The 10,000-nt window shown below is 42.6% G+C and overlaps 1 protein-coding gene across 1 annotated transcript in view; it reads left to right on the forward strand.

The window, feature by feature from the left end:
- Positions 1–10,000, forward strand: part of pdgfd (platelet derived growth factor d) — a 120,155-nt gene that overhangs the window by 56,703 nt on the left and 53,452 nt on the right. Inside the window, exons 7-9 of the mRNA XM_083772576.1 lie at positions 1,358–1,429; positions 1,588–1,653; positions 4,443–4,851. Of these exons, the coding sequence (XP_083628702.1) occupies positions 1,358–1,429; positions 1,588–1,653; positions 4,443–4,851 (547 nt within the window). The remainder of the gene's footprint in view (positions 1–1,357; positions 1,430–1,587; positions 1,654–4,442; positions 4,852–10,000) is intronic.

Raw genomic sequence — 10,000 nt, forward strand, 5'->3', positions numbered from 1 at the left:
GAGACGACATTTCTGCGGTGTAAACTCGCAGGTCTTCTACTACATTGAATGGTAGAGTGACTGAGGTTAGTCTGCTCAAACGTTACTCTTTTACCCGCTTTTTACTAACACTAACTTTACAAATATGCCCAGGACATCGGGATGAATACTACGATTTTAAAGTATGAGGTATAAAGTACAGCAGCCTTGTGTTCATACAACAGAAATATTGGGTATTGGGTAAGACTGACGTTATGTATCTTTCAGGACCTTTCACTGCTTCGTCTCAACATTTTATGGCTCTGTTTTCATCCACCGCGGTGTATTTTTTGACATTCCGTTTTTCTCCAAAGTTGAATGTTGCCACTACTAGGCCTACTGTTGGGCCATAAACTACACAGGTTCATCCCGATGTTCTGGGCATCTTTGTAAAGTTAGTGTTAGTAAAAAGCAGGTGAAAGAGTAACATTTGAGCAGACTGACATCAGTCACTCTACCATTCAATGTAGTAGAAGACCTGCGAGTTTACACCGCAGATATGTCGTCTCCGCCTACAGGAAATACATTCGCTGCGACCAGGGGACCCGTTTCTGAATTGGTCTATAGCGGCACCCGGCAGGAGGCCATTTTGGACAAATTTGTCATATTACATCCTACTGGCTTCCAAAGTTTGCAGATGTACTCCGTTTTGAACAAACCGTGAACAAACCATGAACACAGCGGGAAGAAATTACATTTAACATTGTGGTGCTATAACAGGCAGATTCATGTTTTTACCTACAGTGTAACCGATCTGTATAAACCTTTGTATGCGCACTCCCTAGAGGTCAAGGAAAAACCTTTGCCCTGCAGTTTTCACATCTGCCTTTTATAGCTGCAGATTTATCCATATTACACAGAAATCGATACACATGATCTCTATAGTCATGCGATCAATACAGAACTGTTTGATTGTCATATTCCATCCTGTTTGGCAAAGATTCACATAAAGTTTGCAGGAGTGGCATGTTTTGAACAAAATACCGCAAATCATAAATGCAGCATCCAATTGCACACAAACTTTGCACTCACACTGCGTTGAGGAACAAATACCACCCTTGTAATATTGCCCTATTATAGCACCACCAGGAGGCCAACTTTAGCAAGACAAATTATTTGAACAAAATTGCCTCAAATCATGAATGTAGTGTCCGATTGCCATGAAAGGCAGAGGAAGAAATGGCACCCTTTTCACATTGGCCTATTATAGCGCCACCAGGAGGCCAAAATAAACTCACTGACCTGGCGGAGACCTGTGCTCCGAGGCGACCCCCACGCAGAGTTGCACCACTCACTTCACACGGGTGTGATTTTTCTAGTTTTGTTCTCTTTCCCACAGCCAGAAGTTCATCAATCACATCCGAACTGGCATCCTAGCACTGATTCAGTACTCGATTCCTTATCGATATCGGTGAGTCTCCCTCTAAAGCACACGCGCATACGCACACACACACACACACACACACACACACACACACACACACACACACACACACACACACACACACACACACACACACACACACACACAGTGGCTCATACATTAACGTTGTGTTCTCTTTCCCACAGCAAGATGCTCAACCTTCTGAATCACAACTGGACAACTGGTATCCTAGCATTGATGATATGATGTCGGTGAGTCTCCCTCTTAAACACACATACACTCACACACCATACTTTTATTTTAGTCTGTTTTTTGCTGTGATGGGCGTACGCCACATTGATAAATGATGGCCATAAATCGGAGCCTGCCCGCGAAGAGATTTAAAAACAAATAGCCGATATGCAATCTCACAACACATTTTTTTGTCTGCAATTTTCAGTGAGCAAAACCGGCGCATAACTACCTATAGAAATCTGTCAGAACTCTAACGCTAACTCCGAAACCTAACTTTTAAACCTGAATATTTCCCTAAAATGTTTTACAAAACAACCATTTAATTCTCTTGCGAGGACCAGGAAATAATTATCAAATTCTACTTTACATGTGGGAACATATGAGCAGTATTCAATTGCATTTTGGTATTTAAGTAAAATTTTAAGCCAATACGTTTGCACTTTGGCATAAGTAATTTTTGAATAGTTGTTACAGAGTATATCTACATTGTGGTATTGCAACTTTGACTTAATATAAGTGAACATTCTGAATACTGAATAATTCAGTTGAACACAAGCAGACCAAAGTCATACAGTTCATCACATAATATTGTGGATCCAGAGTATTCACAGCTTTGACAGAATAGCACTACGTTCTCCAACCCGTCCTAATTATAGCCTCCACACTTACATCATGTCATGTTAGCAAATAATTGGCTTTCAACACGTAAATGTGCCTGCTTTCCTCCCACCCCCATTTCACTCTAACACATACACATACACAAAGTGTGTGAAAGGCCACGCCTTTCAACCCTATTCACAATCATGAGAGCATACTGTATGCTCAATCCGTTTTTACACATGCACTCACGCACGCACAGTATCCATGGATGTGTGTATGTATTAATATTCATACAAATTGGGGTTGGAATGAAGCTGGAATGAAACATTTTTAATTACATGCATCCACACTGTGTGTGCGCACGCAAGGGTGTAAGGACACTAGGACAGTGGGTGTTATATAATCATAACAATTTATGCGCAGTGGTGTGTGGAATAGTATTTGATTCTGCTGAATTGATGTTAATTGTGTGTGTGTGCGTGTGTGCGTGCGTTCATGCGTGCTTGTGTGCATGCTTGTGCGTGTTTGTGTGTGTGTTTGGGTGTGTCGTGCGTGCATATGTGCATATGTACATTATAGATATCCTCTGATGTCTATAATATTTCATTATGTTGGGTGCTTTGGGGGAGAAAGAAAAGGAAAGATGTGAAAAGATAACAATTAGCTGCTTATCTGAACAAGTACAAAGTAGGCTACTGTACCATTTATGCATTTTTATTTAATTTGTCATCGCATTAAATTAAAGATTAAACCATGTAAAACCTTTATTTTAATTACGCTCATGTTGAAAACCCATTCCCATGCACCACAATGCAGGCTTATTCTTGAGATGAGACAATTATCATCCATGTTTAATCACACATTAACAGAAGTGATAGGCAATGCATTCATAAACTTAGCTCTCAGCTTCCGTACAAAGACAGTAGCTAAATGTGTTGTACTTGTAGTGAATATGGATCTATTTAACCAATTATATATTATTTCATCATATGACAAAAAGTGAAATTTTCTAATCTACAAGCTCAACATGTGTTATTCCAAGCTTCACTATTTTCTTTGAAAAAAAAAAGATTCTTCTTTCTTTCTTTTTTTAAACAATTGTTGGCTAACTATGCCCAAAAGTCATGGCATCGGTTACAATGTAGAACAACAGAACCGTTATAGGTGAAGGCGCGCTCTACTCAGGGAGTCGAGTAGAGTCTCTGTAGCTGATGGGTGCAGATTCTTGAAGATCAATGGAAAAAGGGGAATATCCACACTCTCTTAATAAAGTTTGAGTTTCTTTATTTCATTCACATCACAAGCAGCATGACCAGTCTAGAGAAACAAACGCGTTTCGGCACGCAGGCCTTCCTCAGCGTTTCAAACAGTTTGAATGCCAGTAAACTGCCAGTTTACTGCATTGTGTGAACGACCACACCGTGAACATTGTGTGGCAGCTGCTGCATGCTGTGTGAATTCAGCGTCACTAAGCAGCACCTGGAGAGAGAGCTGCTGGTATAACTGGTGCCTGCGTCCCAGTGCAGGGCAGGTGCTCAGTAAACACGCTCCATACACCCGCTATCCCCTGTACATATGGACATGTGTGTGGTCCTTTATGACAATTACAAACTGCATGGTAGGAGGGCAGATGTTTATCATGCATGCCTGCTGTGTATAGATTATAAGTAAGTGACATGTCTCTCGAAGGATCACATATTGTAATGTTGTGGTGCTCAAAATATGTTCCATGACTGTGCGTGCGTGTGTGCATGCGTGGACCCATAAAAAGTGTGTTGTACAGTGGTTGAAAGTAACTATGTACATTGACTCAAGTACTGCACTAGCAACTTTTGAGGTGTGTGTGTGTGTGCGTGCGTGCGTGTGCACGTGTCCATGCGTGTTTGTCTTTGTGCGTGCACGTGCGCATATGTACATTATAGATATCCTCTGATCAAATATTTCATTATGTTGGGTGCTTTGGGGAAGAAAGGAAAGATCAGAAAAGATAACTGCTTATCTGAACAAGTACCATTTACATTTTTATTGAATTTGTCATCGCATTACAAGCATGTAAAACATTTATTTTAATTATGCTCACATTGAAGTCCCATTCACATGCACCACAATGCAGTATATGAGCTCCTTCTTAAAACACATTCACTGCCATTGACGTGCCTGGACCTCATCCCAAATCCAACACTTTGTGGCCCCGTGTACACTACAGGACTTCACTCCGGGGAACACCCGGGCCACATTGTTCGGCGCGGGGAAGGTCCCGGCCACGGTTTCCAGTACTGGGAAGGTCGCAGCCACGGTGTCCAGTACTGGGAAGGTCGCAGCCACAGTGCCCGGTACTGGGAAGGTCGCAGCCACGGTGTCCAGTACTGGGAAGGTCACAGCCACAGTGTCCGGTTATGGGAAGGTCTCGGCGAAGGGTGAGCCTGCTGCGGTGACCGAGGTGCCGTTCTCACTGGACGAGTTGGACCACACCGTGGCTTACTTCGACACGGTGGAGCAGCTGATGCGCACCCTGAACCCAGACACATGGAAAGTGGACCTGCAGAGCATCTACTCGCAAACTCACATCCACTACCGCTCCAGAGCCTACTTCCTGTCTAGCAGGCACAATAAAGGTACACACACACACACTCACACATGCACACACGCACGCACACATCCACTACCGCTGCTGGAGGCTCAATTTCTGACCCCTCCAGTTAGAATACAATAAAGTAAAATAGCCTGCACACCGCAGACTTGAACAATCAGGACAATTTTATGTAGGCGTTTCGGTCAATAAGCCTTCTTCATCCCTCCGGTTAAAATGTGTCCTCTGCAGTCTGCACGCCTGCACAAGAGCCACTTTGAACCAACCAGTCTGTAGTGCAATTTCCTGCAGGCACTTCCACTCAGTGGGGGGAATTGTCGTTGTGTGTAAACCTTGTATCTCTATATTTCTGTTTTTTATTTTCTGTGAATGCTCTACTTCGTCTCACAGATTGTGTTGTGCAAAACTGGTAGATCGGCTATTTTTGCCACTTTTGACAAATTTGTGAAAGTGAGCCCTGTGGGGTGTTTATAGCTATTCTACGGATGGAAAGTAGGATCTTGTGACTAAATAATAACCACATTGGAATGCAGGTACTTTGTTTCCATTCCAGTTACTTTTGTTTCCACATTTCCTGGAAAGTAACCATTTTGGACATACAAGGTTTCCACCCAACAGCGATGATTTCCCTTCATCACTCTCCACTCAGCAGAAATAACTGCTGGCACATAAACTCCACTCTAGAATGGTTGTTTTCTCCACATAAGAAAGACAAAGGCAGACAAACCTAAATTATCATATATATTGAAATATCTTTTTTCCCACTCATATTTTGAATTGTATTAGTATTTTTTCAACAGGACATAACGTAGAATATAGTAAAACACTCATACCAACTTGGCAAAACAGAATTACATCTGTAGAGGAGTCATAATCCTTATGCGCACATACACAAACAGTATACTGTACGTGCATACAGTTTTACACACTCACAGGTTAGTTTGCGTCAAAACCAATCTTTAGTAAGTGCACTATTTATTTTAGGTACACGAAGGTTAGCAGGATCTACTGTATGTTGTTTCATTATAAATGGTAAATGGCGCTTTACAGAGATTGTGCATTACATTCACCCATTCACACACACATTCATACACCGATGGCAGCGGAAACCATGCAAGGCACCAACTAGCACATCGGGAGCAATTAGGGGTTCAGTGTCTTGCTCAAGGACACTTCGGCAGTAACTCTGTATATTGTATTCACAAATCCTACTCATCTTGTGCCTAACAAACTATATAAGCTACTAGTGTCAGCATTGTTCTCCCCATTATAATAACTAGCCCTTACCCGTTGTGAGATATTTGCCCCCCCCCCCCCCCCTTGTGGCCGTGGGGGGGTACTGCGCCCGGGTGCGTTTGTAATTGACTAATACATTAATTATTAATAATTAATTATCATTAATGTGTCAAATCGAAAAAAGGGCTTCGTTACGCCCTCCATATTCATATGGTCAATGCCTGTGTGAAAAGTGGGAGTGATTGGTTCAGGCAGTAAGGAGCTACGGCAGTGTTTCTGACACACAGACAGACACACACACACGCAGACAGACATTGTTAGAATTATAGTATGATAATCTTTATTGTCCCGAAGGATATTTGTCTTCACAATCTGTTCAACACCCACATCAAAAACAACACAGAGCACATTACACCAAGACAATACAAAAAAAAACATGTGGTCCCCACTGTGTACAGAACCATCCTATCGGCGGGGCAGTTTGTTTAATGTCACGATGGCTGAGGGGACAAAGCTCCTACTAAAACTGACCTTTTTCCATGGCAAGGTTCACGTAACTGTGTTTGATCTAATTGTGTTTCTAATATTAGCATTTCAATGTAAATATTAACTGATAAAACAAACTCTTTTGCACAGCACACCTGATTTAATGGCTCAGTGACAGGTGCATAGGTGCGGTGACATCACAGTCACAAATGTGATAAGATCAGCACAAAATGTGATGAGGCTATGGCTGTTTATAGCCCAAGGAGTGTATTTTGTGCAAAGATAATGCTTGGAATGTATTCAGAATCATGAAAACCCCCTAATTTGCATGTCACATGCTACTTAAAGCATAAGGTAAGACATTTTTTGCCTGCCATAGGATGTTAATGGTAGGGTCACAAGAAACCCCTATACAAAAATGCCCAATAGTGACAGCTGGTCAGCAAGTGATTCATGAATGTATGTATATAGACAATATTTTAGGCCAATAAAAAGGCCAATAAAAAAATGACTACATAGGGGGCATGGTGGCACAGTTGGTACTTGCTGTCGCCTCACAGCTAGAAGGTCCTGGGTTCGATTCCCGCTCGGGGCGCTGTGGGTGCTGGCGGCGTGTTTCCTCCTCTGCGTCATCAGTGCCCATACCCGAAGGCGGGGTTGGCGAAAGGGCCTTTCTGTGTGGAGTTTGCATGTTCTCCCCGTGTCCCCTAGGGTAGGTACCCTCACAAAAACATGCAGTAATCCTGGTCTCTAAACTGCCTCCCCCTGGCCAGCCGGGGCGCCTTATGGAGGGGAAAGGAACTGGTTGGAATAACGTGTTCCTTCCACGCGCTACGTCCAACCAGGGAAACTCCCCCCTGTCAGGTGTAAAGGAGCAACTTGGACACTCAAGCATGAAGGAAGCATGAGTTAAGTCCGTTGCTCTCCCCAGGTTGGCGGAGGGTGTGTAGAGCCCAGGATCACATTAGATGATCAAAATCGTGGGATAAAAAAAAAATATATATATATATATTTAAAAAAAATACTACATATATACCAAATTTCCCACTTTAAACAAAAGAAGCCTGTTGGCTGCCGGACTACTAGACCACAGGAGAAGTTCAGGTTCTTTGGGTGCAATTGAGGTCTGGAAACATAAAACAAAGGGGGAAAAAATATATATGAAAAAAGGAAAATTATGTCACCAGGAGAATTCCGGACAATCTGATTTCTTACCTTAATCAGATGTTATTATATCCAAGAAGGAGGGTAGAGGTGAACAAATGCTTGTTGCTTCATCACAGCTGCCCTTGAATTTGAATTTTAGAATTTTTACAGAAACGTTGGAATTGTAATTAATGTGATGCAATATTGAGCAAGCAAAGACAGTGTGTGGAAGGCTCCTTTTAAATGTCTTTCTTTTTTCAGTTAAAGGGAGGCTATGTGATTTTATTTGGTTAAAATAAGTGTTCAATATAGTCTTTGTTCATGTCATGTCTCCATGTCTCTCCAGCTCTTTATTAAACAGAAAATGCCTTTTCAGGTCAGGATACAATATTAGAAGTGATAACACAAAGAAATGAGAAGACTGCTGGGACATAAACTTACTGGAACACTATACAAAATAAAGCTGATGAACATCTCTTTAATAAGAGCTGGCGAGACAGGGAGACCCCTGTGACAGGGCAAACAATTTATTGTGTTTACTAGCAGAATATAGAGCTGTAACCTTAACAAAAAACGTTTTGTTTTAACCTAAAAACATCACAGAGCAATTTGATACAGGTTAAAAAGTGCTAAAATTAGGTCCAGTGGAGGTCAGATGCGTGTGCAACGGATGATACCAAATGATCAAGCATGGAGCAATATTTTGCAAGCTTCAAACAACTCCATCATATGTTATATATTATATCGTCTCTGCCGGATGCAAATCCAAAACTGACTTTTCAGAATTCAAATTTAAAAGTAGCAAAAGTATCAGATTCACACGCTCTAAATGTGCTGCTTCGCGCTGCGATTCGAACTTCATCTTTTGATGCTTTTGTGTGACGCTGTATAGTATGATCAAGTACTGTATATGGAGTTAATTTACACAGAACACACACAAAGTACAGTACATATGAACATACATATGAAGGATATATTGCACAGAGCACTATAAATAGAGAATGGCTGGATGTGGTGCATGCGTGAGTGAGTGTGTGTGTGTGTGTGTGTGTGTGTGTGTGTGTGTGTGTGTGTGTGTGTGTGTGTGTGTGTGTGTGTGTGTGTGTGTGTGTGTGTGCTCGCGTTGTTGACACCGTTCACAAGGAGGTCCTGATTGGGCAGGTGCAAAAAGCGGCCTGCCTTGAATTGTACATGGACCAGGCATTTCAAGATAGACATTCTAAGTAGCAACCATAACTTAGAACCATAGCAAACCTTGGGTACCGATGTAGATTTGCCATACTGATATTTGGAAGCCTGGGCCATGTACACTGACCTCAAGTGGCCTATAGCTGGCATGACAAAAGCAAAGCCAAACAACTGTGTGTGTGTGTGTGTGTGTGTGTGTGTGTGTGTGTGTGTGTGTGTGTGTGTGTGTGTGTGTGTGTGTGTGTGTGTGTGTGTGTGTGTGTGTGTGTGTGTGTGTGTGTGTGTGCTCGCGTTGTTGACACCGTTCACAAGGAGGTCCTGATTGGGCAGGTGCAAAAAGCGGCCTGCCTTGAATTGTACATGGACCAGGCATTTCAAGATAGACATTCTAAGTAGCAACCATAACTTAGAACCATAGCAAACCTTGGGTACCGATGTAGATTTGCCATACTGATATTTGGAAGCCTGGGCCATGTACACTGACCTCAAGTGGCCTATAGCTGGCATGACAAAAGCAAAGCCAAACAACTGTGTGTGTGTGTGTGTGTGTGTGTGTGTGTGTGTGTGTGTGTGTGTGTGTGTGTGTGTGTGTGTGTGTGTGTGTGTGTGTGTGTGTGTGTGTGTTTGCATGCGTGCTTGCGTCTGCGCGCGTGCGGTGGGTGGGTGCAAGGCCTTTGATACTGTGTCACTCTCTAATTGGAAATTCAACCTGTGCAGTGGAGCAGAGATTTCACCACCGTCAGCAAGCTTTGTTTTCATTAAGGAGCAACACACACACACACACACACACACACACACACACACACACACACACACACTCCTATCTCTGTCTCCATTAAAGATAGTAGGTGATAGTTGTATTAATCACGTCTGCAAGACACTGCAAGAAGCTCAGTAGTCCCAACCCCCACACACATATAAATAACAAATAAAAACTATACTACATTAGCTAATGTATGCAGATCCCATTACAAGTCTAACTATATCCCAACCTCTCCCTCTCGCATTGTCTCCACCAGGCCGAAGGCATGGGGAGAGAGTATGTTTTGCACTCCGTCCGTCCGTCCGTCCGTCCATGTGTGTGTCTGTGTGTGTGTGTCCGTGTGTACGTCTGTGGA

The sequence above is a fragment of the Protomyctophum parallelum genome, assembly GCF_964188405.1.
Source record: "Protomyctophum parallelum genome assembly, chromosome: 9".
Taxonomy (NCBI): domain Eukaryota; kingdom Metazoa; phylum Chordata; class Actinopteri; order Myctophiformes; family Myctophidae; genus Protomyctophum; species Protomyctophum parallelum.